Source organism: Coturnix japonica, chromosome 7 (genome assembly GCF_054131305.1).
Source record: "Coturnix japonica strain WE chromosome 7, WE-NBRP24, whole genome shotgun sequence".
NCBI lineage: Eukaryota > Metazoa > Chordata > Aves > Galliformes > Phasianidae > Coturnix > Coturnix japonica.
In genome coordinates, this window is record NC_140669.1 from 2,759,366 (window position 1) to 2,786,889 (window position 27,524).

The 27,524-nt window shown below is 37.6% G+C and overlaps 1 protein-coding gene across 50 annotated transcripts in view; it reads right to left on the reverse strand.

Annotated features, from left to right (window-relative positions):
• Nucleotides 1-27,524, reverse strand: part of NEB (nebulin) — a 111,522-nt gene that overhangs the window by 13,498 nt on the left and 70,500 nt on the right. For 35 of the 50 annotated variants that reach the window (XM_085552092.1, XM_085552136.1, XM_085552138.1 and 32 more), the window contains 35 exons: nt 27,252-27,356; nt 27,054-27,158; nt 26,792-26,890; nt 26,451-26,561; nt 26,168-26,272; nt 25,390-25,494; nt 24,871-24,975; nt 23,820-23,924; nt 23,394-23,498; nt 23,172-23,276; nt 22,845-22,949; nt 20,657-20,761; nt 18,847-18,951; nt 18,582-18,689; nt 17,757-17,861; nt 17,164-17,268; nt 16,937-17,041; nt 16,306-16,410; nt 16,098-16,208; nt 15,525-15,635; nt 14,973-15,074; nt 14,745-14,843; nt 13,356-13,454; nt 10,707-10,817; nt 10,504-10,608; nt 9,597-9,701; nt 8,168-8,272; nt 7,195-7,305; nt 6,625-6,735; nt 5,719-5,832; nt 5,480-5,584; nt 4,956-5,060; nt 4,231-4,335; nt 3,293-3,385; nt 1,358-1,450 (listed from right to left, as the gene is read on the reverse strand). In XM_085552092.1, coding sequence (XP_085408218.1) covers nt 1,358-1,450; nt 3,293-3,385; nt 4,231-4,335; nt 4,956-5,060; nt 5,480-5,584; nt 5,719-5,832; nt 6,625-6,735; nt 7,195-7,305; nt 8,168-8,272; nt 9,597-9,701; nt 10,504-10,608; nt 10,707-10,817; nt 13,356-13,454; nt 14,745-14,843; nt 14,973-15,074; nt 15,525-15,635; nt 16,098-16,208; nt 16,306-16,410; nt 16,937-17,041; nt 17,164-17,268; nt 17,757-17,861; nt 18,582-18,689; nt 18,847-18,951; nt 20,657-20,761; nt 22,845-22,949; nt 23,172-23,276; nt 23,394-23,498; nt 23,820-23,924; nt 24,871-24,975; nt 25,390-25,494; nt 26,168-26,272; nt 26,451-26,561; nt 26,792-26,890; nt 27,054-27,158; nt 27,252-27,356 — 3,678 coding nt within the window. Of the gene's footprint in view, nt 1-1,357; nt 1,451-3,292; nt 3,386-4,230; nt 4,336-4,955; nt 5,061-5,479; nt 5,585-5,718; nt 5,833-6,624; nt 6,736-7,194; nt 7,306-8,167; nt 8,273-9,596; nt 9,702-10,503; nt 10,609-10,706; nt 10,818-13,355; nt 13,455-14,744; nt 14,844-14,972; nt 15,075-15,524; nt 15,636-16,097; nt 16,209-16,305; nt 16,411-16,936; nt 17,042-17,163; nt 17,269-17,756; nt 17,862-18,581; nt 18,690-18,846; nt 18,952-20,656; nt 20,762-21,401; nt 21,507-22,844; nt 22,950-23,171; nt 23,277-23,393; nt 23,499-23,819; nt 23,925-24,870; nt 24,976-25,389; nt 25,495-26,167; nt 26,273-26,450; nt 26,562-26,791; nt 26,891-27,053; nt 27,159-27,251; nt 27,357-27,524 lie in introns of all 50 variants that reach the window. The other 15 variants (XM_085552140.1, XM_085552139.1, XM_085552100.1 and 12 more) reach the window with 8 other exon arrangements.

Consider the following 27,524-nt stretch of genomic DNA (forward strand, 5'->3'; position numbering starts at 1 on the left):
TGAGCAAAGTACCCCGATGTCCACATTTAGGAGCTTCAACATGCTCAAGTCGGTGGATTACTTCACTATAATAGGACACACATTTGACTACTCTGCTAATCTGGCATAAAATATAGGTGTTTTTTTCTCTACATCTTAGTTTAAGAATAGTAATAGTACAGCTTCTCAGACAGAGAACATGTCCAGAGTTTTGTTTGTTAGCAAACAGCTGCACTTAGTTGTGTAATCCACTTCATTGCAATCTCTACTTTCAGAAAAATCAGCATTTTCTGTTGTTTTAAGTGAGAAACACCACTGAGGCTTAGTTCTCCTATTTTCCTATTGCACATAATCATGGAAAGGCCTGTGTTGCAAAGGCCCACAGTGCTCACCCAGCTCCAACCCCCTGCTGTGTGCAGGGTCACCAACCAGCAGCCCAGGCTGCCCAGAGCCACATCCAGCCTGGCCTTGAATGCCTGCAGGGATGGGGCATCCACAGCCTCCTTGGGCAACCTGTGAACAGTGCGTCACCACCCTCTGTGTAAAATTTATTTAACTTAACCCACAACTGTTTGACTAAAAAATTGCATTTTCTATGACAGAGGAGGTATAGAAGATGCTTGGTCTAAAACCTCATCACGGAGGAATACATTACAAATGCACTAGCAGTGCTTGAACATTCATAAAATAATTGCAAACTGCATTTCACTACTTGATGTCATTGAAACAAGGAATCAGAATACAAAAATAAAGGATACACAGAATGGGAAAACAAATGATGTAGCCTGAAGATTAGAAAAATGAAGCACTGCTATGCACCAGTGAGCTATAAAAATCGATGCTATCCTAAAAAGCCTAAGAGTGAAACTACTTATCATTAGGAGTAGTGAATCAGAGGACATTCATCCTATGGCACCAACAATCAAACGACCATACTCTCCCTCAATTCTGTATTCAGAGATCAAAGTAAGGCTGTAGGAAACGATGGCTCAAAGTCAGGAGAACTGGGTTTGATTACTAGAATCTCCAGTTAACTAGATATGGGAAGAGCAAATACCTTTTATCCATTTATAGCTGTTGCCAGGATTTTTGACTACAAAAAGAGGCTCCAATTTAATTTTCTGCTCCATTTTTTTTCAGAACAATAAAATCTCCTCTGTGAGTTTTTTTATTTAATTTCTGTGGTCACAGAAATAATGCAGAGAAGTGATTTAACTGTAAAACTACTGCAAAATTCAACTTCCTGCTGCAGAAGATAGGGATTTAAGGGGTCTGTTCTCCTTTCAACAACAACATAAATACCCATAAACAATACCAGGGGCTGAAGGCTGAGCTCTGAGAGGTTACATAGAGGTAAGTAGAAAATATTGGCCACTACCGAGCTGATGTGCTTCTGCGTCTCCTTGACACGTTTCACTTCTGGGAGATCAGGAATTGGAGTTCCTTTTCCGATGCTCTCCTTGTACTTAATCTACAAAGGCACAGACATTAGAAAAAGTTAGAATTCATGTTAAAGCACAGCTGGTGTGATGCGTGATTGCACGAATAAAAAAGCATGGGGCACCTGCACTGTGCAACCTCTCTGAAATTAAACACTCTAAATAAAGAATCTAACAATTTTAGCCTAATGGTCTTAAAATGGGCACTTAGGGTCCTATGCAGATACATAAAGAGCATTATTCCAGTTTCAAGGAGGTGGACAACTTAAAAGCTCTCACTGGCTCCAACAGGAGCAGAAAGCTGGGGTGCAAGCATTTCCCACTGCCATTACAAGCATCCTGCTGGGTGAGAGTGACACCTTCATAAAAAGGTTTTCTAACAACTGCTGTGGATGCCTTTGAACAGATTGGGTACAATCTTGAATTCAGAGTGACGTAGAATTCTGAGTTTGTACAGATCATCGTATTCAAAAGAGCTGAGGGTTGTCAGATGATGTTTTAGCAATGAAGTTTTGATACCAGTGCTATTTTCTATCTAGTATAACCAAAACAGGACAACAGGATCTTATGAGAACATATTCAACATAACACACGAAACAAACGGCTGAAATGCTAATAGCTCTTACACAAACAGCACATCCAAACTTCTTGAAAAGCATGTAAAAGAATCTTGAAACAATTACACACCGTTATTCCAATATTAGAATATTACAGTGTTTTAAAGATAAAGGTTTTACAAGACATGCTTTAGTAGGATGCCCGAACATCCTCACAGACAAGCCAACAAAGTACGGGTCAGATAGGTGCACAGTGAGCTGGGCTGAAATGTGGCTGAATGACCAGGCCCAGACCTCTTTGATCAATGGCATGGGTGCTACCTGGAGATCAGAGCACAAGGATCATGTCCCAGGGGTCCATACTGGTGCCAGTGCTGTGCTGTTTAACATTCATTAGTGACCTGGAGGCTGTGACCATGAGCCAGCCATGCATCCTTGTGGCAAGGAAGGCCAACAGACCCTGGCCTGCGCTAGGAGGAGCAGTGCCAGCAAGTCGAGGGAGGTCACCCTTCCCTCAGCACTGCTGAGGTCACACCTGGAGTGCTGTAACCAGTTCTGGGCTCCCAGTACAAGAGGGACATGGACTTAGCAGAAAGATTCCAGCACAAGGCCACAGAGATGATGAAGGGACTGGAACATATCTGACATGAGATGGGGCGTAGAGACCTGGGACTGTTCAGCCAGTAGGACAGGAAACTTGGGAGGAACTAATCAACAGGTGTAAATACCTGGAAGGAAGGAAGGAAAACAAGGGAGCAACTCTTCTCAGCAGTGCCCAGTGATAGGATGAGCAGTAATGGGCACAAGTTCAAAAACAGGAATTTCAGTCTGAACACAGCAAAACATTTTGTTAACTATGAGGCTGGTCAGACACCAGAGCAGGTTTCTCATAGGGGCTGTGGAGTCATTCTGAATATCTGAAGTCCTTTGAGATATTAGAAACTCAGAGCAGCCCTGGACAAACTGCCCTAGCTGAACTCAACTGAGCAAAGGGGCTGAAGTAGATGATGTTAAGAGGTGCCTTCCAACCTAAACAGTTATTTGATTCTCTTATAAATGAAATGCTTCTGGGATGAGATTAAAAACATGACAAGTGCTTTCAGGTTTTAGAAATCGACTGTAAGTAACAAATTGAATATTAATCATTAGAAGATTATTAAGCCACAAAAATAGGCAAAACTTTTAGAAAGTAACCCTCAGCTGAAAGGATTATTGCCAAACCACAGTTAGCAACATTTAAATAAGTGAGAGGGGAAAAGAATATTACTTTAAGTTGAATTAGCACCTGTAGGGTATTAAAAATCAATTGTTTTGTACCGAGCTAATTGCATCCTGGGTTCTTTTAACTCTCTGCATCTCTGGCGTCTTTTCAATAGTAGTTCCAGTTCCAATATCTTCTTTATACAAAATCTTAACATTTAGAATCAAGACAACAAGGTTAAGCATTCGAAACACAACATTATTTCTCCAAGAGAGAGAATACAGTTTCATGACAGAGATTTGCACACAACAGTGCAGGATGAAAGCAAACACGGAGGACCACCTGCAGTCACTGCCTTTCTGCCTACATCAAGTCTCATTTACAATGAGTGCCATTTGTGCAAAAACAGGGCTGGTCACTTATATTTGTAGTCATGCATTTTAAGTAGAATATCAAAACATTTTTAGGAATGAATAACTAGAAAAATACTAGATCAGTTTGTGCCTCCAGATCCGATTTGTCTGGAGATGTTTCACACAAATTCCTTCCACCCACCAGGCTAATGGCATTGGTGGCAAAATAATACAGCAGACAGTAGGCACTTCATGGTAACACATGACATGTGAGACATATCAGGCAGACAGTTCACTTTTCACTGAAAGAAAAAAGTTGCAATACAGCAAGATTGCACTGCTGTATATGCACTGCTTATATGGCAACGGAACAAAAGAAAGGTGGACACTGATAACATTTTAAGCACAGGGATGATAGTTTTGCTCTATGACAGCTAAATACATGAACAAGGCTTCAATCGGAACACTCCACAAGTAACAGCAGATAAAAAGGAGTAGCATTAATCAGCTAAATCTGCTTAGAATAAAGCTTTGTTGGAAAAAAATCTTACACACATTTCAGCAAGTGAAGAATGCAAGTATTTAGGAGGAAGAGCCTAAAATAATTTCTGTATTAAATACATCACATTAAGCCTTGTGAGGGTTTGTTTTGTTTTTTTTTTCCTTTGGAATGAGCACTGAAAACAGGAAAGTAACTGTACCGAGCTGAAATTCTTCTGGTTTTCTTTCACACGCAGCATTTCTGGTGTATCTTGTACAACTGTAACTTTTCCTTTACTGTTCTGTAGGTCCCACTGATACTGAAGCTGTTGAAAAAGTTGTAGTAAAAGTTGTAGTAAAAGGTCAAATGTTGACTTGCCATAAAAATTTACTCACAGAGCTTTCTTTGAAGCTAAGAAAAATATTTTCAAGTACACCTTTTAAGGTGTTCATTTTAACATCACCATTGGTGATATTAAGTCATGCAGTTATAACTATTCCAACTTAAATTTCTAGCAGGAGATCATCTACCTTCATCAAAACTCTTGAAAGGTGACAGATTGTGGCACCTTTCTCAACAATTAGAGATTCTGAGCCACAAGAAGGAGAAATTGTCCATGTTCCTGACCATACAGTCTTGCATTTATTCCCATCTAACAACTTCTATAACTGCAGTTCTTTATTATTAGCGAAGGAATTGTCAAAACACAGCAGAAAGAAGTTCTGTTTTGAGAATGTCAGAGATTCATTTTGTTCCTCTGTGTGAGAGGGCTGCTGAATACACTGGGGAGCACCTGGATGGGGACCACTCCAGTCCTTTATATTATAGAATATAAAGGTAGTCCAGGAGGGATTTGAGCGTGGTATTTGGACCTTTAAAGTGACAAAAAAGCTGCACATTTTTTAATCATGTGACAGTAACAATATTTATTCAGTGCACACGTACCGTGCTGAAGTTCTTTTGATTCTCACGGACTCTCTGCATTTCTGGTGTGTCTGTTACAGGCACATAGTATGGCATGGTCCTTTCTGCCTCTTCCTTGTACTTTTTCTGATACAAAATACAACATGTATGGTATCAGTATAAAGAACTATTAAACAGCCTGTCTCTACTTACTGTTGCATAACGCCCATCTCTATGGAAATCTGAGTACTTCTGTTTCAGACACACCTCTGTGCAGGATTCATTTTCAAGTTATTAAGGGATAGGAATGTTTGGCTACATTTACTTAAAACAAAAATGGCTTTGGTACTGCAGGACCAATAGAAATTACTGTTCCACTTTATAGAGCAGTAAAATTAATTAACTTCAATATTTAATTGTAAGAGATGCCATGTCACCATTCTACCAACATTTGCTTTTCTGGTGTATCTCCTGAACACTGAGACAGGAGGTTATTCAGGTGCTCTGATCAGTACCCACTCAAGGTTCCCACATATGTAGTGATTATATATCTTCACTCAAGATACCTGGCTTGAAAGGTTTTTGACCTGCTGGGCATGAATGATCTCTGGAGTATCGACAACACTGGTGTAGTTGGCCTTCTCCATTTCTGCCAACTGTTTGTATTTGATCTGTCAGGGAAAGCTCACATTTAGATGCATTCATCACATCTTAGCAATGACTTGCATTGGAACAAACAAACACATACCAATCTTTTCCTTTAAAGACAGACAGCAGATGTGACAAATGACTCATACGCACAGACCTGGCTAGCAATGTCAGTGGCATTCTTTGCTCTCACAAAATCAGGTGTTTCCAAAGCCAGTTCCGATAGACCTTTTCCTTTGATTTCTAATTCCAAGGCTTTTTTGTACTCTTTCTGCAGATGAAGACAATGAACAGAGATTTTACTTATGTGAATGTTATCCCCGTAGCAATTTCAGGTATTTTCATACCACTAAACAGGATTGCCAATTATCTAGGCTTACAATTAAACATACATATGATGTCATTAGAGTGCGTACTTTATAACTTAAATACTAAGAACAAACAGCCCAACTGAGATCTTCCAGTAAGGTCTAAAAGATGTACTTTGTATAGACAGGTATAATTCTTATCCCTTTATGCCAACTCTGCCAAATCTTGCTGAATGTGCCTGCAATGTTGTGTGGTCATAACTCAAAAATGCTTGCACTAAGTACAAAATGCTGTTGTCAATCAGCATGCTCATCTTAAGGGTGTATGTTAACAATTCATATCAAATTAACACTAAAACATTACTTTTTTCAGCTTCAATCTGATGGTATTAAAACCCTTAAGGTATGACCTAAGTTTATCCTATGAAAACAATCACTATTCAGTATTTATTCCTTGTAAGTAAATCGGGTTAAGTTTGCATTTCATTCTCTGCTGGCCACCTCTATCCACTGGGCTGGGGAAGAGTCCACCCTGGCCATCAGTCCTGCAGCACTCAACAGCTGGCTGCCCTGAGTTTGGCCTGGACAGGAGCAACTGCCCATCAGCCTTGCTGCTGTTTCTGAGACACTCAGCAAGCATTCATCATTTAAAGGAGCTCTTTGCTTCATTAACCTTAGTCACCATGCACAGTCTATTCTTTTTTTCTGTACATTCAGGAGTTTATAAGTAGTGACTACATCCTGGTGTTACGTACCTCATTCAGGATCTGAGTTGCATTCTTTGCTCTTAACATGTCTGGAGTCTCCTCCAAAACTGACAGTCCTTTGCCTTTGACACCCTCCTCCAGATCCTTCCTGTATTCTTTCTGTGGAGGAAAGAAAAGCACAAAGCCAGACTACAGAAGAATTCTGCACACTCCAGCTGCATTGCAAAAATCAATAAAAATAAATAAATCCAAAAGCTCCAAATTAAAGAAGGAGTTTTTAAAACAGCAAAGAATATTTTTTAGGGTTATAAAAGAGCCACTGCAATGGAACAGTGTGTAGTCGTTATTGTTCAAGATAAATTGCAAGGGCACACATACACATCCCATACAGGACAGTTATGTTGAAGAATGTCAGAAAGGGACACAGTAAACGTGAATACAGTTAACAAAGAACAGTTAAGTGTCCATGACGAATTAGGTCACAACACAAAATATATGAAAAACATGCTTGAAGTGAATGGTTAGGAAAAAAGAAAGTGGTGAAGAAGAAATACTGCTGAGAATTCTTAGTGGAATTATTTAACTCATAAGAGGAAATAAACACAGAATAACTGCTACCTCGCTTGCTATTTTTGTTGCATATTTGACATGTAATAAGGATGGTGTTATCTCCAAGCCAGTAAGGTTTCTGCCCTTAATGGACTCTTCAAAGTCCCTCTTATATTGTTTCTAATGAGAATAAGGAGAAAAAAAAAAGCAAAATAGCAAATACTTATTACATTATTCTTAATTACATGAAAAACTTCTGGGAGAATGAAGAAGGAGCAGCAGTTTGGTATTAATGGCACAGTGATGATGATCTACAGCCAGTGCTGCCGATCACTACATTAATAAATCTTCCTTCTGTTGAAGACCATTAAACAGCTCATTACTTCCAATGCAAATATGAACTGGCATTATATTCATTTGCTTGCTTCCTACATATTTGTAAGTGCAGAGAAAACAGTTAATGGAGTCTTTCAAACTCATCCAAACAATGACTAAGGACCTCGTACAAACATTTTTCAACAAGGTAAGCCTTCATCTGCAACAGAACAAGATAATACTTCAAACAAACAAAAAATAAATGCCTTTGGAAACAGAACGACCAAGAAGAACACTGTGACAATGGAGACAAACAGGCAGTAAGTGGTTTTTCAAACACAGAGTTCTCAGATGGAAAGAATAACCAGCGTCTTTTCTGTGGACGATGGTAGCTGACATACATAACATGTTCCTGTGGCAAGAGACTAAGTGAAGTGTAGTTCATCCTACACTTCTTCTGGACACTCAAAGATTTCCTGAAGCTCAATTTACTGACAGCTCCTTGATGAAAAAATTACAGAAAATACACACTTCACAGTGCCACAGGAAAACAACACGAGTCTTAAATAAGATCCTATAACCAGTATAAAGAAACGCGACAATTTTTCAAACTATTGGCACACACAAGACACAAGTATAATTACAAGTGTAAATCAATGTGAAAGTTTAACTACAAAAAATAGATGTTAAAGTTTCTTTAGCCTACAAGTATTAATTTCAACCTTACCTCACTCTGCATAAGCTGAGATTCCTTTGCAGTTAGGTATGTTGGAGTTTCAAAGTCCAGCATAGGTTTACCTTTTTCCTTTTCATACTTTTCTTTGTATTTCACCTAAGAAAAAAGGATAACAGTTACCCTTCAAAATAATCACATAACTTAATTCTTCAGCTAATAATATATGCCTACTGTGATCGACTGATATCCTGTAAAAATGAACTTCTGACACTGATCATCTTCCCAAAACACATACTGCTGAGCTTAAAATGTAAATCAAAGGTCAGCCTTGCAGCACAGTGTGTATGGGATAAAATTCTAGTGACATATTTCCTGTTGCAGAGAATGATCAGCATCAGCTCTGATTTCAAGAAATAACTGATGACGAAGGAAAATAGGAACTTTACAAATCTAACCTGAAAGCATTCAAACTGCTCCTGACAACGGCTGAGTTCAGCCATGTTAATAAACTGCTGTAGTGTTAGCAGGAGGGTCTGAGAAGACACAGCTCAGCACCTTCTTGCCTAATTCTGTGCATGTGTACCCAGTGAGTAAAAAGTCCACCATGATTAATATATTTCTGCTTCAACTTACAGTACCCAGTCTATAGTGTACTGAATTTCAAACTGCTGTACAAGGCAACGATCTGCCTTTGGCTCATACCAATCTCAGTCTCACTCTAGAGCAACATGTGGTTGCTCTTCTACTACAATTAAACTACACTAAGAAGTGATGAACAGTCATTTTCTTGTAGTCATCTATTATACAGTTTTCACAGTTCTGTGCCATTTTTCTGCAGCAGAACACAACCTACAGCCCCTCATATTCTAGTAGGAACTTCTCTCTTGCATTAGGGCCAATAAATACCTGGAATAAGGAGGACTAAAAACCAACTTGAGGATAAATGTCCTCATTTGAGGGAAAAAGTGTCAACAGAGATATCTAAGAGCAGCAGTAGGTATTGTTTTCATTGAAGGAATTATGCATGCAGAAAAGAATGGCAGAGATCTCCTTTGTATCACTTGAGACTAGAATGGACAAAGCAACTGAAATTTGCTCTCAGTAACAACAGTTTTTTTCAATTTTCAGTTTCTGAGATTATCAGGTCTATTTTTGTATAGATGAAAACTCCCTGGTAAAGGCATTATATTGAGTATAATACAGTAATTATATAACTGTGTAACAATATCCAGATACATCATGAATAAGCAGTTTTGAGCTCCACTCTAAAATGTAGAATTTGTGGTTATTTTGTATGTGTTCTAAACTTGCAAATGTACAAATATTTATCATTGACTTTTGCCCTCTCAAGCATGCAGTGCTCAAAAAGCAGATTGGCACATAAATTTCTATACATCAGAGAACTTGCTAGGATGGTTTCAGTGATGGAGACTTCAGAACTCGATGAGTATGGTTAATGAGAAACACATGACCAACTTACGTGGCTCTGTAGTTCTGAGGCCTCCCTTAGATGAACCTGCTCAAGATTATCTGGCACCATATGGTAGTGACCCTTACTCTTCTCATATTGCTTCTTGTACTGGTACTGAAGGGAAGGTGTCAAAAATCATCTCAATAAAAAAAAAAATCCCTCAGCACATCTACTTCTTAGGTCCAATCAAAGCAACACTTCAATGGAACATCAAAGAGAAATTAGAAATACAAAAAGCAAAACAAAACCAAGAAGTTTAACTCGCAGTATCATTTCATTTTTAAAGATGTGAGCTGTCTTTTCTGATCACTTGGACTGCAGCAAAGATTTTTTTTTCAAAACCAGGAATTGAAAAAAAAAAAAAAGACAAGAAGTAAACAAGAAAGAGAAAGGAAACACAGTGGTTACCTAAAAAGACTGCCAGGCAGTAACCATTTTCATATTTTCTCAATAAAAGTTGCAAGTATTTTGTTAGAAGTAATTCTGTACCTCTACAGTGGGAAGATGTTAAACATAAAAATGAAATGAAAAAGCAGCAGAAAAAAAAAAACGTTTTAAATACAGTGAGCAATGAGGAAAAAAATTAAAAAAAAAAGAAAGAAGAAAATAGTATTTGTTAGTGAGATGAGATCAGTTAAAACGTAATAAAGAAGGAATCCACTGAAAATGATTAGTGGATTTAAAATACCAGCAGCTCTACAGCTAATAAGGATTTCGCTTCCAGGGGACAAATGTGAGAAAGTTGCTAGTTCACTAGGAAACAACAGTTAGAAAGTAGAGATCACTACCAGGTGATGGCCCATGAACTATAACAAAGGGAGTAATCATTATGGAAATAATTAGCAAAGATCAGTTTAGGCTGGAATCAGTAAGAATGGAAAAGTCAAATGGATTTGGGGTTAGTCAATGAGCTTACAGCACTGGCGAGTTGGCTTGTATTCAGGACATGGTTCATGATCAGCGACTCAGACATGTCTGTGACAGGCTTATGAAGTTTCTTTAGATCTGCTTTGTATTTCACCTGTGGATATGAAAGGATAAACAACATCAGTGAAAATGGAGGAAGACTTTTCCATAGGAAATTTGAAGCTTTAAATGGAAATGTATAAGTGAGCGTACCTCACTAGCCATGTTGTGAGCATCTTTCATGGTCTTGTAGATTTTGGCCTCCTTTAAATCATACTTTGGCTTCTTACCCTTCTCTTTGGAAAAGTTCTCCTTGTATTTCACCTAAATGTAAAAACAAGAAGGTATTACCTCTGTTCTCAAGTATTCACCTTGGCTGCGGAAGGCAAACAGACCCTGGTACATTCTGACTGTAAGCAAAAGAACAAAAATGTGGTAACTTGAAGGTGGCCATTGGAATAAAGCTATTTTAAAGATCACCTAATATGGAAAGAAAATCTATATCTGTATTTAGGAAATACCACTTTCAATCAATGCACATAAAACGCCTCCTCATTGTAAAGGCGGTAACAAATTTAGATGAGAAGTGTTGACAAGATATGGGCAAGTTCTGAGCCTCTGTGAGATGAAGAATTTCTCATTCAGTGGCAGCTGTGCACACATATAAGACATATTTCACAAAGAGACAAAAAGAGTGTTGAAAATAAGCTTTTAACAAGCTTCTTGGAGAAACGGGAGCTTTTAAAACAACTGCAGGACACACCAGCATCAAAGATCATCAACATAGCAAACACATAAATATATATTGTTAAACACATGATGTGTTTGTAGAAAACAGAGACAGATGATCACATACACAGGATCTATGGATTAGACTGGATAAGGGGCTTAGTAACACTCCCAGAAAACAGATTAATATCAGCAAGGTGAACTGGATCAATATAAGTTACAGCGCTTCAGCAGACCCAGGCTGATGCCAAGCTGATACAAATAGGAGTTTGGCTGATGACTACAATGAGGACATCTTCATTCATCACGACTCCTCAGTCCCTGCTGTTGAAGGGTAACTCTTCACTATTTCTTGCATATTCTCAAGAGGTTGTTCCAATAGGAACATTTTTGTTTTAGAATATGTATTTGCTGCCAGAGATACACAAAATTGTTTCTGAGGAGTTACAGAAGACTGTAAGAAAAAACCCTCAAAGAATTCATGGCTGGCTGGCCTGCTTGAATGCAGAATAAAATCACACTGGATAATCATATTTCACACTTCTGAATTCACTGGCTTATTCTTGCCCATCCATCACCATGCAGTTCATGCTCCATAATGCTGCTGCTGCTCTTCCGCTTTGCAAAACATGCCAGCATTCAGATAAAGCACACAGTGAGACAGGTAAATCTAGAAAAGACAGAGCTCAAAGAGAACAAAACTCAACATTTCTGACATAAAAAGAGTCAGTATTAGTTCTGACCTCACAAAAGTGGAAATAAGCATATAAGAGTCTGTTAAGAAAGCTATGCAACATATGTTGAAGATCAGACCATCATGCCAAAGAGTTCATTGCTTTTGAGCCCAGAAGAAATGTTAATGGAAGAGCTACACAAAACTGAAAGCAAGCATGCCAGACAGTTGAAATACAACCCCCCCAAAAAAGATAAGTGGATAAACAAGCTGCTTTAAGAAGAAGCTTCGCAAAGAAGACACAATGTTTCATAAAGAATAAATTCATGGGAAGAAATGCCCAAAGTGAAAGATTATGCCAATTGGTATTTGCCCCCTTAACACCTCTAGAATAGCTGATTTGCTCTCAGGATCAAAATCTCAAAGCAAGTTTATAAGACTAAGAGGAGAGCTGGCCAGCCTTGGAGCAAAAGCATGAGAAAGGAGGAGGAGCTCATTATCACTGAATGGAAATAAACATCAGTTCTTCTTTTTCTTGTAGTGCAGTTGCTCCAGATGAGGCTTCAGGTTAAGAGTCCTCCGTAGTACCAAAACAATTCTTGCTCTCCCTAACAAGCACGGTGGCTGTCATTAAAGCATGCAACACTTACATGCAGTAGATGTGGCTAGATACAGAAAAAAAACTTGATCCTCCTTTTTCATTTGCAAATACAAGAGCCAAACCAAAATGGCACGGATCTGCCTGCTGCACTTCAAAGCTGCCATGCAGCCATAGGTCTTCTGTTATCCAAAGCTTTTGAGACAGCAAGAAGTATAAGAAAATATGTACCCCCAGGTCACTACAGTGTACACATCTCAGAGACCCTAGGGCTTGTTTGATTAAATAATATCATACACCATTATGCCACTCCAGAACAATGTAAGCAGACCAGTATAAATAAAAATATGAACAAAATTGTTAAAAAAAAAAAATATTGTGAATATTCTGCATGTGCAATAACTTTTCATTTGAAATAACCACAGCATTGTTCAGGTTTGGCATAAACACTTCTATTTTATACAACTTTGGGAAAACCAGGCCAAGCTTATGTTGCTGCTTTTAGGATTTTGGGGTGAAAGAGGTGAGTTTCCACACTGCATGAGTGCACTGGAACTTCTATTAAATACAACCAAGTTTCAAAACCATCATCAAGGGCACAGTAGCATTTCAAGCCTCAAGACGTGTTTCTGAAAGAGACGTTCCCCATGCACACAACCCCCATGCAGCACAGTCTTTCCAAAGGGGAAAATAAAAGGCGCATCTTAATATGCAGTCTCAACATTCAGCACCTTTGACAGAAGAAGGCCCAGTGCAACTGGTGCATCATAGATCCTTTAGCAACATGGAGTTGTAAGTAAACAGGAAAGAGACAGATGCATAAACATGGCATTCCCAGTCATGTCACTTAAAATGATCTTACATGACTACTTAGCATATTAGCTTTCTTAAACGTTCTCATCCATGGTGTATCATAAGATGCAGCTCCGTGCCCTCTCATATGTCGCTTCAGGTATTCCGCCTATAACGCGCAGCAAGAGAGCAAGATCAGAAATGTATTTTTTTTATGCAAGACACGCTGAAAGCATGAAACAGTAAGAAAGAACCAAGTAGAACTGAGGTCCTGGTGGAAGAAAACTCATAGGAAACCATCAGCTTCAAACTAGTTGGAGAATGTGAGCTTTGCAAAAGAGTACACAAGCTTCTGTTAGCATAGCATACTGACTCCAGAACAGAAGATTTAAGACACAAAATAGAAAGAAAGTGGCTGAAAGAAACTGCTCGTTCGTCACACAGGGGATGATATGAAGAGTTAGGTAAAAGGCTGCTTCTTTGAGAGCCAGTACTCAGAAACAAGGAGGGGGGGAAAAGAAAGCATGACTAACATGCCAGCCTTAGTACTGTATACAAGTGTTTTTTTTCATTTCCTTTTTTAATACAAGTGAATAATGTATTGGTATGTTTCACCCCTGAGACAAAACATGTACTACAATCTACAGACTTTTGCAAAAAAAACAGCTTCCAATACCAGCAACCCTTAATTTTAATCAACACTTTTCTGAAAACAATCAGCTGGCTTTTAGAGGCAATGACTATCTTCAGTTTTAATCTATAGGACCATAGGCAACCAAACAACTATGATCTAATAGGGTCTTGTAAGAAGGCCAGTTAACTCACTGCATGCCAGCTGTTCTCAGCATTTCACAGCATTTATACATTTGTGACAGTTATTCAGAAGCCTGTATGCTTCTGTATTTTAACTTTCCATACATTCAAAATTGCATTCAATACATTCAAAATGCATTCAAAATTTGGGACTACACACTGCAGAATTAGAAATGTTATTTTCAAGAAGATGGAGACAAAGATTTTGGAGATGACAGAATAAAATACAGAGAAGTTAAATGCCCCATCTCCACGCTGCTCTCTCCTCTCTACATCCTCTCTCCTGCCTGTACTGAAGGATTGCTTCTGTGCCCACTGAGGTTAGCAGAGTTCTAGCATCTGGGCACAGTTCTCCACCAGTCCAGTCCTTGTGAAAGCGACTGGGTGCACTTTAGCAAAGTCACATACACTGAATGGATACAAATGACTACAAGAAAGCGTTGGATCACATCTGACATCATTGCAAGCAGAATCAGACTCTCAATTCAATGTTCGTTTAACCTCACATTGGGATGTACCTTATACTTTAACGGGTTCCTTTTAAAAATATTCCCTTATTAATAATTCTAGTCAAAATATTATTCTATAAGTTCATGTTATGTTTCTTATCTCAGTGCTTCTAACTTTCATAGCTTTGTGTTATTACCTGACTGGTTAGTTTGGACACTTCCTTTGCCAGCTCAATATCTGGACGTCCCAGCATGGTTACACCAAGGCCAGCTTCTCCACGCTTTTTATATTCAATCTAACAAAGAAAAAATATATGTGTATGTATTTTAATACTAATGTAACACACCTTTGATTATTCTACTGATATTGTTTTAATAGTAAAATCAGTGCTATAAAAATTATAAAGATTAAAAAAACCACTCACATCACTAATTAACTTAGCAGCCTGAGTTGCTTTCTTAATATCTGGCCGATCTGCTATAGGTGTGTAGTGGAGCTTTGACTTGGCATCTTTCTTGTATTCAACCTAATCCACAATGACAGACAAAGGAAAAAAGATTAAAGAGTTTTGTTCACGAAGAAAATACCTAATAATGATACAGCAGTGTTGCTGGGAAAGCACATGGGATTTTTTTTTAAAATGATTTTACAAAGAAATGATTTGGGAATCTGTTTTTGCACATGGTCAAATTGCACAAGAAACAAGCACACGCAATTCTGACTATATTTGAAGCAATGACATGAGTTATTAACACGCTTTGTGTAAGATTACTTCACATTATTAACCATAAACATGATTTTCGAAGACATTCTTTATTTATGTGCAATTTTACACCTGTAAAAAATTGCAGCTTTGTCCTTCAGAATTATACCTGAACGTGGAGGTTGGGAGAAAACCCAAAGTGTGCACATTTTTGTCCAATGACTGATTTTATTTCCCTACCAGATAATACATGAAAACGCAAAACAAACTTACTGTACTCTGTTTTTTAGCAACTTCCATGGCATGTTTCACTTCAGGAGGCTCCAGCATAATAGAATAATTAGACTTGCCTTTCTCCTTCACAAACTTCTTTTTATAGTTTGTCTATGAAGAACAAAAAGGGATACAAGTGATTATTTTATGTTTCACAGGGAGGTAAATGCTACCGAAACTTGCAAAAAAGTTCACTGAAGCTGTAAAGATGGATAAAATGCAGAATCTTAAGTCTCAAATATTAAGACTGCTGTGTATTTCTCACGATCCAGAATTCACATTACATAAACTTGCTATTTGGAGGATCTTTATTTAAACTGTGTTCTATTTAAAAATGAAACCTGAATAAAGGATATTCATCCATTTGCACTGAAGCCTGTTGCTTTTCAACAGTATTTCAACAGATATTCCAACCATTGATATAATTCCAAATTGTAAGAATTTATCTTTGCTGACTCTTAGTGCATTTTACGATAAGACTCAACCATGTAGACTCAAATATGAAACAGTCTCATCAATTATAGGTACCAGCTATTATTCTCACAGCAGATTAGTACTGCAGAAGTTACTTACATCACTGACGTTCTTGGTCACCTCTTTCACATGAGCAGTGTCTCTTGTCTCAGGTAGGGTTGTGTAAGACCCACGTGGTAACTGTTTCTTGCTGTGTTCTTTGTATTTGTTCTGAAAGTATAGGAGAAAAATAGGTAAAAAGCCAACATGCACACACGCCCTGATCCAATAAAGGGTATACATAAACATGAATGAATAACTGTGTTACCTCTGATACCAGATTGCTGACATTCTTAGCCAGGAGGATCTGAGGTGTATCTGGAACAACCAGGCACGTTCCTCGAGCTTTGTTGTGTTTCTCTTTGTATTTTATCTAGCAAGGAGAAAATATGTCATTTTAAGCAATGTTTTGTGATGACTTCAAGAGAGATTGCTGTTGTTCTCACTGCTTCTTAGTGCAAAAAGTTGCAGATCATTCTACAGTTTGATGTTTTCCAAGACAAGTTTGTTCCAGGCTCCATCCTCCTACAGCTCTCAACTGGAAAAATATTAGTATGTGAAATATATATTATAATATAACAACAAAAGGTTGTTTTTTGTTTTGTTTTCTCCAAGCAACATTTTCATTTCAACAAGGTTAATCTATAGATAAGAAAAGTTCTAGTGTACTCAGGCAATGTTAAATTTAAATATTCATTTCATTTCAAAGGCCATATATTTGTCCAGTGACATTTACAAGATCAAACTTATTCAGATTTCACCAGTTTGTCACTGAAATGCATAAATTAAATGACTGATACCGAGAGCGACTTTTCAGACCTTCATTCTTAATCCCAACAGCCCATTAGCTTTTGTAATAAGTTCAAGAAGAATAAAGAAGTGAATGCTCAGGTACTTACGTCGCTTGCCAGGATGGCATTGTTTAAAGCCAGCACTGTGTTCTTATCATCTGTGACGGAGAGTTTGCATCCCTTCAGGAACTCTCGGTCCAGTTTGTACTCATACTGCATAAATCAACAACAAAAGATGAGGAAAAAGAAGAAAAAGAATGCCAGATCTACTATTTTTAATTGTGAAAAGGAAAATGTGGGGAAAGGGAATATTCAGATTGTTCAGACTTTCTTACATCACTCTGCTGCAGAGATGACTTGGCTGCTTGAACAAAGTCAGGCCTATCAGCAATCCAGTGCCAATGAGCCTTGGCTGCTTCATATTTCTTCTTATAATCCAGCTGTTCACAGGCAAACATGAAGAAAAAAACCAAAAATTTAATGTTGTGTACTTGACAGATGAAATTCATATAAATGCAAATTCTCTTTCAGTTCAGATAAGAGAAGATGCAAGAAATCACATCTGGATCAGATTAAAGTTTTCCTCTGAATTATGTACAATCCTGGAGAAATCCATTTACTCCAATTAATCAACTTCTGGATCAATAAAGTTACATGAATGACTGAAATGATGTTTTAATGTTGAGGAAGGGGAGTGCTTTCAGTTCTTTGCTTATTGCAGTGGATGTTGGGCCACCAATAATAAAAAACAAATGAGAATTTCTCATTAAGCTCGCACTCTGTCTACAAGAACATGATCACAAACAATTGAAATCACGGCCAAGCTCAAAGAATTTCAGGAGAATTTAAAATAATTTCCCCTGGTCACTATTGCTGGCCTCAACCACTGTGCATAACAGAAATGCAGTACTGATCAAACGGAACTCACATTGCTGTTCAGCTTGTAAGTGTTCCTTGGAGTCTTAATATGAACTGAATCTGCTACAACATTGCAGTGGGACTTGTTCCTCTCATACACTTCTTTGTATTTCAGCTAAAGAAAGAAAACACACAAAAAAAAAGTGTTTACAAAGATAACACATAAAGTCTACCAACTTCAGTAAGAAAAATCAGCAAAACATTAAAATCACAATATTAAAAATTGCTCCTGTAAAGATAAAATCTTCATAGAAAAAATAAATATCACAAATACAACACAGTACCAACCATCTGCTGGGAAGAAGGGACCTCGTCAAGGAGCAAAACACACCATGAAGCAGACTAAGGCCTAACAAAATCCACACGTGAACAGTAATTCTGTCTGCTTCTACTTTTCAGCACTCGGTAGAAACCCTTTATAGGAATCTATCTTCAGATGGGCACACTCAATGTTTTCCAAAAATCCCTTTCAAGATTCTGAAGAGTAACACTCAGTTGGGAACCAAACAGTGTATTTCAATTCACAGATCACTTCTGAAAAATCTTCGTTTATTAATGACCCACTAATGTGGATTAGATACCAAATCCAGCTTTGAATTTTATTATGAATAGAAGGCCACTCTATCCCAGCAAAAACATTCCAGGAGCTACTGCAGAACCTAACATAAAAAAGATCCTGAATAACTTTATACTCAATTCTGCTTTTTTTTATATGCAAACAAAATCAACACACTCTAATGAGAAGCCTATCTTTTATGCCAGTTTTACAGATGATACAAATACCACTTATCAAAGGACACAAGTTAATTGTGCGTGTTCTTGGTGATCCACTTACATCACTTATTCTGTCCTTGACTTTGCGCACGTGCAGCAGCATGGGGGTATCATGAATTGTGGTGTAGCCTTTAGGCTTCGATTTGTTGTATTCCAACTTGTAAATAATCTGAAGATACAAATTAGAGATCACGTTATTTCTTGACAATCTTGGTGACAGTGGAAAGAAAATCAAGATGATAAACATTTTTTGAGTGACTACCAAAATTATTAATAATTTTCAAAGGGCGGAATTTGGGAAGGAAGTATAGACTGACCACACTTACATCGCTAATCTGCTTGTTGACTTTTGCAGTCCTTAAGTTTTCTGGAGTATCCACAACTGTGGTATACTTATCTTTCTTCTTTTCATAGTCCTTTTTGTACTCAACCTGGTGATTGGCAAAGAAATGACGTCAACCACACAGACCAAGATAAAGCAGCTCCAGGAGATGCACATTTATATTCACACAAGAAACTGCAAAATCCTTTCACCAAAGCCAATGAAAACCGACCATGCAAAACAAAACAAACTCTGCAAACCCCTTATCTGCCCTACAGGCTATTTGCATGATTATTTCTTATTTCTTTCACTGAATCAAAAGACTTCAATTCTATGGCCATGACCAAGCTAATAAAGCAACCTCAGCACATCAGTGGTCTTTTTAGTTCATAGTGGGATGAGATCTTATTTAACAACATTCATCAGAACAAAGAGAAATGTAAAATATCGCACACAACAGAAGATAAAAGCATCAATTGAACCATCATAATGCCAGGCCACTTTAAAGTCACTGGCAGCAGAATCTCTATCTTAATAGTTTCTTAGAGATTATCTTATCTTTCTCAGTTTCCAGAGAATTCAATGAGAATGGACTGGATCTCAGGAATGGTAATCCACTGCAGATAGCTTCAGGGCAGGCAGAAGAGGTTGGAACACATGTTTAAAAAGGAATTTTCATGCTTTATCTTGCATCAGAAAATAAAACCATGCCTTTAAACAGGACTGAGACTGACAAATTATTAATAATGAAATACAAACATCAAATCAAAAGATAACGCCCACTCAGACAAACACCCAGGTCAGGCAGAGTGCTATTTTTTTTCCTCCAAACACACCCAAGCTTACCTGCAAGGAGTTTTAATGAGGTAATAAACAGACATCCACTAATCTATGGGATAAAAATGTCCAGTAATGCCCTATAATACTAATTGACTTTATAAACTGCCTGTAGTGACATCTCCTTCACTGTCACATGATTTGTTTCTACTGTTGCACTTCCAGTGTAAAATTTATACATTATATGCCAATTTCATCCAGACCACTCAGGAAATGTGCTTGCCATTGAAAATAGCAAGGTTGCTGCCAGGAGATCTCATTTCTGAGCAAATATAAATATGTACCAGTTACTCAACGCAACAAATCACCTTTTTATCCAACTGTTACAACGAATTCCAGTTGCACAGGAATCCAGAGTAAATAAAGACAGAATACAGAAAACTACTACTTCATAATAATATCAGAATCATATAGAGGACTTCCTTTATATGACCAGAAACGCTACCAAAGGTTCTGCATGAACAGATGGATCATACTCTCTACATTCAGCCCTTACAAAAGATGAAAGGAGAGAGTATTTTTGTTTATAAACTCTTAGTATGTGACTGCATGAGGGCTGGTATGCTAGCCTTATTTAAAAGGGTTGCTGTGGTGCCCCAGGCTGTGGATGGGCTCTGGGCAGCCTGAACTGGGTGCAGCCAGCACACAGTAGGGCTGGGGCTGGAGAGGCTCTGAGGTCTCTTCCAACCCAGCCATACTGTGATTCTGCGATCTTTAATTCATGGAAAATTGCTCTTTATCTAAGTATGAAACAAGGAAGCAAGATCAGCCTAAGCTAGGTGAAGTTCAAGCCCCAGTAAGTGCTTTTTCAGATAGTTTGTGTTTTATATTATTTTATCATAGACACAGCGCTCTGGACATGGACAAAACTTTGGAGTCTGACATATGTGGAAGCTCAGAGAACTCACAAGCATTCAAAGACAAAGCAACTAAATTGTAGTACTGATGTCTCCTACAGCAGCAGTTCTTTGCATTACCTGGCTCCATAAGTATGAGTTGTAGAGTGCTGTCAGGATATCTGGCCTCAGAATTTCATTACACCCTTGTTTCAGGAGCATCTTGGCAAGGGATTTATAACTGTTCTGTTCATGCAAATGGCAACGAAGCACAAAAAAGACTTGTGAACACCATAAACAGTAAGACAGCTCTAGATCCCTGACACCTTGAGAGTGGAGAGATTTAGGCACAGTACTATATGTATTCATTCCGATGTGCATACAATTTACATCTATATGATTAAGAGTATATACTGAAAGATTTTCTTATTATCCCATTGAGGAAACTATGAGAATATTTTTGGGGAGATAAGAGTAAATTACAGATAAAGGCAAGGGCACTCAAAAATCCAATATGCCACTGCTGCTTTGTCTAGAAATGAGTAAGAAGATAATATTTGTGGAAGCCAATGAAAGAGCTAATAAATAAATGCATGATACAACATGCATTTTTTAAAACCTCTCCATTGACTTCAACACTGGAAATTAATTGAAGATGATGTCAACTGATGCACAATACAGGAAAGTACATATAGTACAGATTAGCTCACTCAAAAAGCAATAATCCTTTTTGGGTGGCAAAACTAAGACTATCTGATCTGAACTAAAACATCACAATATCACAGGTGAAACCTCTGATACTGCCAGCTGTAAACATTTCACACAGACAGTAGCTGGGAGTGAACCAGGCACTTTCTGGCAGCACTGGCAAGTGCTCCTACGGTACCTGACTGCTCAGTGTAGTCCCCCACTTGGCCAGGAGGTTCTTAGGATCATCCACAATAACGCTGTACCTATCTTTGAGCTTCTCATAGGCAGCTTTATATAATTTCTGCTCAGAATAGCATAACAAAGTGTAATAAATTAAAAGAAGACAGTGAAGATACAGAGATCCCGAGATCACAGATGAATCATTTAAACCTCTTCATATGAAATATTCAAAGGCAAGGACTGAAGTACATATGCAAAACATGAAATATATTATTGAAGAACAAAATCACTAAACACAAAGAATAAACAAACAAGAAAAATAAAACAGAAAAATAAGCCCAAATAACAACTGCAACTCTTAATTTCCATTTGAAGGCCTAACTTACAACTTAAGGATACCTCCAACCCTGCTCCTGTCAATCTTCAAGAAGCCATTTTATCACTTACTTTCTTCATGAAAGAGCTGCTGAAGCAACCCTGTATGGAACTAGGTTCTTGATTTGAGTACAAAGAGAGTGTGATGAGACAGAAGGGTGAATGACAGAGTTATCATCAGACTTTCTGTAAGCAAAAACTACAATCCACCATGAAAACATCACTCATGTAACACAAGACATTTAATTTTATTTCATTGTATGGGACTCTCTTGCTAAGACTTTTCTATGTCTTTCATAATAATTTATTCCTTATTTGTTCTACCAAAGAATAGTAAGACTAAATATTAATAATCTTTCATCACAAATTCTGGTTCACTGCTTATCAGATTGAATATTAAATTGCAGCGATGGTATCTGCTATTAACCAGGTTGCTGGGTTGTTGTTTTATTTCATTATTTTCCCTCTATGTGACCGGTTTGTAAGCCAACTAAAGCTGGTAAGAATCTGCCCAGAACACATAGATTTTCAGGGGTCTTATACCTAAGCATTCAATACCACTTCTAACAAGCAATTGGTGAATTCAGTATTCCTAATATATTAAGTTCATTGCTTCTTTAGCACTACAGGAGAAAACAACTAAGTAGTAGAGTCAGAGAATTCAAGGCAGAGCATCAGAAATGAAACTGGGCTATGATTACTTTGGGCATAAGACTATGGCTACACTATATTCATAACACTATGCTTTAATTCTCCATACACCTTTTTCCACACTGCAATCAACAGTCAGTTTTTACTTACTCAGCAAGTAATATTATCAAGTTAGCAGCTCTTTACTGGTCAGCAAAGCAAAAGTTTCTTCCAGCAATTTCAAAAATGGAACAAGGGGGTCAAGAGTTCACTTTTTAGGTATGGCAAATCTGTTCTGTGCTAACATTGAGGAAGGTCATGGAACAACCCTGCATTTCCTGATTTCTGTCTGACCTTAAGACATCATTAGCTCTGAATCTATTTTCATTTATTTGCCAGTTCACAAGGACAATCAACCCTTGATTCCATATTAACCGAAATCTTTAACACTCACCGCATCCAGCAACTGAGTTGCATGTTTAAAATGCCTGTTAATTGGAGAGTCAGCTACGTACTTGAAATGAGACTTCGTCTTTTCAAACGCCTCCTTATATTTATTCTGCAGAAGAAAAAGCACAAACATATCCCAGAGGTAACTCAAAGCTGGGTAAGATAATGAAAAAATAACTTTAGAAACTTTCTGCAGCAAAATGTTGCTCAAATTCTACCATGAAAAATTCCTATCAATGTCTAGGCCAGAACTGGATTCTCCTAAGAAAAACCAAAATACATAAAATAATAATAATAACCATTTAGCAACAATTCAGGGTGTTTTACTTACCTCACTGTAGAGCACTTTATTCTTTCCTGCCAAAGTAAAATCTGGTGTATCCCATGCGTAACAGCCAATGCCTCTGAGCCATGATAAGTCTTCCTTGTATTTAACCTACAGAAAAGAAGCAAAAGCTGACTTCACTTTCTCAAGAATTAAGACTCAGTTTTCATCTAAGAAACTTACATATAGAGTTTCAGTCTCTCACATCAAGGTACTATTTGAACTCACATCACTAATAGCATCAGTGACGAGACGATGATGGAAATGTTCTGGTCGGTCTGGGATTGACCTCCAGACTCCCAGCTGGCTCATATAATTTTCTTTGTATTTCACCTACAAAGAAGACACAAACAAGTGAATGAAAAAAATAGATCTTGAGAACAGAACAACCCAATCCATGCAACTTTAGGACATTCTTTGTTTCTGGAGCACTCTTGGTGCTCCAGAAGGAGTGGAAATAAGATTTACTTGCATTCACCTTTTTTAATACCAAAGGCAATCAAGCAAATAATTAAGGAAAGAAAATATTATTAACAGTGCTGCTCGTATTTTTCTAATTATTTAATACAGTCAAATAGACAAACAACATAAATAGCACGTTCTTGGTTATTAAGCGACTAATATTAATTAGAAATTAAAGTCTCATATACATACACTGCTAATATCATCAGTGACTTTTCGATGATAGACAATATCCAAAGCATCTTTCACTGTGTGGTATTTCCCCTTTGTGTTCTCAAAGGTTTCTTTGTAGCGCAACTGGAAAAGAAAAAAAATAAGTAATATATTAAAAAATATATTTATCTACCAGGAGTCATTTTAGTTAAAAATCCTCTATCTGGGGAATTATAAAGTTATATGTTGCTTTCCAATATCCTAACGTAAGTCCTGAGGAAATACAAGAAGCTTCAACTACAATTACAATCTGACTGAGACTTGTGATGAAAATTAGGAGTTGCCCCATCTAAAGAAAAACTTCATCCTACTCTCTTTCAAATTGCAGACTGAGAAAAGATAGCCATGTATTACAGTACTGGATCTCTAAAACAGTGAAAAAAACTACACATCCCTTCTTCTATGTACTGGTCCAGAAGAAAGCAGGACGATCGTTCCATTCTTAGGAGAAAGACCTTCTCCAAAGAGAAATCCAGGCATGCAAAAGAAGTTATATACTCTTAAAATCTTAAAAATCCCTCTCATGAGAGCAGTAAGAAGCAGGATTTCCCAGGGTACCTGGGCAACGTGCAGCCTAAAATATGTAGCAAAGGTCCCCCTAAAGAGTGAGATCTCTAATGTACTTCTAAATGAAACAATGAGCAAGTTCTCAGGGACATTAAATCAAATCCTAAAAACAAACACAGATGAAATTATCTGTTAAAAGGTATCCTGGCTCCAGCATCGATCATTTCACACTGATCTGCGCTACAGGGTGATTTCATATGTAAGCAACTTATTTTTTCCTTGTTCTAAGTCAACATTTCAATGCAAAGCAAAATTAAAATGAATTATAATAAAGGTAAGAAAAGTGAAAAGTTAACTATTCCCGTAATATCAAATGGAAACGTAAATGGACAAGAGGTGACCTAGCTCTTGAACCAAGCTGAGACAATCCATGGTTTGCATGCTTGTTCCCCACTGACCCCCATTTTTTTTTTACTTATTTTTTTTGTAGAAACCAAGAAGAAAGTATTCATGGACTACATACATCACTGGCATTCAGGTATGCTCTCTTGGCTCTGATCAAAACTGGCGTGTCATGGACTGGTGTGTATTTGTCCTTCATCTTCTCATACTGCATCTTATATTTCGTCTAAGAGAAGCAGCAAAAGGGAAAAGTTACATCTTCAGGCTTAGAAGCAGTTTCCAATCTCACATTACATTAACACCTAGAGGTGCTATCCAGAGTGCACAAAGTCATTCTTGCAAAGCTCTTTTTCAAAACATTGGGAAACAAACTCGGCTGTTCAACTCCTACTAGATGTTCCAGATTTTGCAGCCAGTCTGCCACAGATTCTGCAGACAAGTATTTAGAAGCACAATATTTCAGTTCATAAGAAAGATGTAGTCATTTACCACAAATTGTAAAGGAAATGTGGAACTTAAGTATGAGTTACAAAGTTAAATAAAGGGTGAATAGATTTGGGCCTGGAACCCATTGCTAAAATTGGAAATGAAACTTCTAAGCAGATTAGAATATTGGTACCAAATGAAAGACCAATCTTACCTCACTGACCATGTCTTTTACATGCCTGGCATGTGTGAAGGCTGGAGTCTGACTACCAGCATGGTGATGAGGTCTTTCTTTCGTGGCAAGTGCCACGTACAAATACTGCAGCAAGACAGAAAGAATAATAAACAAATAAATAAATAAATACATTTCAAGTAAGTTTTACTTTATCACCCTGAGAAATGACTGTAAGTTCACCATGTATAAACACCCAATCTACCCAAGGAGAAACTGGAGAGAATTGCACCCTTTTGCTTTCCATATTATCTCAGTCCATCTTTCTCTATCACTCACAGCATTCTGTAAATACTAGTAATAACTTCACTAACCCCCAAGTCAAATGCATGTGACGTTAATTCTGCCCCTGCCCTACATCCATGCCTCACTTTGATAAAAGCATCCAAACAGTCTGTTTTTCTCTGATGGCTAACAACATTTTGTATTACTAACTCAGCAAGAACTATGTGAATGAAGAAAATGAACAAAGACATTGACAGAAGTACTTCTTCCTCTGACAAAGTCAGAGTTTCAGAGAATCTGAACACAACAGACCATGGTTCAGTGCTTTGTTTCAGACATCCAGAGCTGGATTTGTCCATCACAGAGACATGACCAACATGAAAAATCACAGCCACTTAAAAATAAACAACCATCATTTTTAGAAATACTCTAGGAATTCCATATTGGTTTGAAATGACCCGGAAAGGTTTCGCTGTACTTAAAGATAATATTAAGAAAGAACCCTGATTGTTTTCTATTAGTAGAAATTTTTCACCTGGCTCTGTATTTTTTGTCCTTCCTTGGCTCTTAAGAAGTCAGGTGTGTTGAGGACGGAAGTGTATTTTGTTTTCAGCTCCTTGCCCGCAGATCTGTAAACCAGCTAGAAAAAGAAAAGTCTGTGAATGATTTCTTCTGTTACATATATTCATGTAACAGCTGCCCAAACACAGCTTTGCAATTGTAGCATCTCATGTATTTCTGAAAACAAAACAGGGAGAAGATCTGAGCTGTACTTAATTACAGCGATCGAAGATGAATATAAGTAACATAAAACTTACCTCACTCAAATGGGATTTTAATTCCTGAATAGTCCTGTATTCAGGAGTATCCAATACCACACTGTATTTATCCCGCATCTTCTTTGCAGTACCAGTATATATGTAATTAGACTGAAAGATAAAGGCAGTATCACTTAGGAAGCTTTTATTAATCTTAGTTGCAAAGAACATTCACAGTGTAAAATAACAGCACTCTGAAATAAATAGCCAGAGGCACAGCAACACATGCTGTCATCGGTCTTCGCTTCTTTCCATATACTTCATTTCTTGGATTATGTATCACATGTGTCACTAAATGTACTGTCGTTACACATATATTCTTTTCATAAGACAAACCTTACCCAAAGCTTACGCAGCTGACGAGCACGGACCATATCAGGAGTATCATAAAGGAAGCAGCCCAAGCCCTGCAACCACTTCAGATCCTCTTTGTATTTATTCTATAAGGCAATTAGGAGAAGAAAAACAGAATATTAACTTTGCTGACAAGTTCACTCATCAGTCCTTAAGCTCAATTACAAAACATTTACCTATTAAGGAATAGAATAAAAGCCAAATTCCACTTTCAGTATAACACCAGGTAACTTAATAGAAGATACTTACATCACTTGTGATGTCACCAACATAGCGGCAGTGCAACACCTGAGGAGTAAACGGCATGGAAATCAAGTGTCCTTGCATCTTAAAGAAATCTGACTTGTAGATCAACTGAAAGACAAAGAAAAAAGAATAGTAAATTTCATGTGAGATCATGGTGAATATTGTAAATATCTTCTGTTCTTATGGTAGAAAGGCACATACATCACTGACAGCTTCCTGTGTTGCTTTGACTTGACGGATTTCTGGTGTGTCTGGAGTAGTATGAATCTTATCCTTGTTCTTGTGGTATGTTGCCCGATACAACCTCTGTATCAAAGAAGACAGAATTCTACACATTAAAAACTTAAACATAGCAAGAAATTTGGCAGACTAAGTTCTTGCCTTTTTAGGCCAGCTGTTTTGCTAGATATTGCAGAACTAATAGAAAAAAAAGGAGGAACCATACATCTAACCAGCCAGACTTTTTTGATAGCA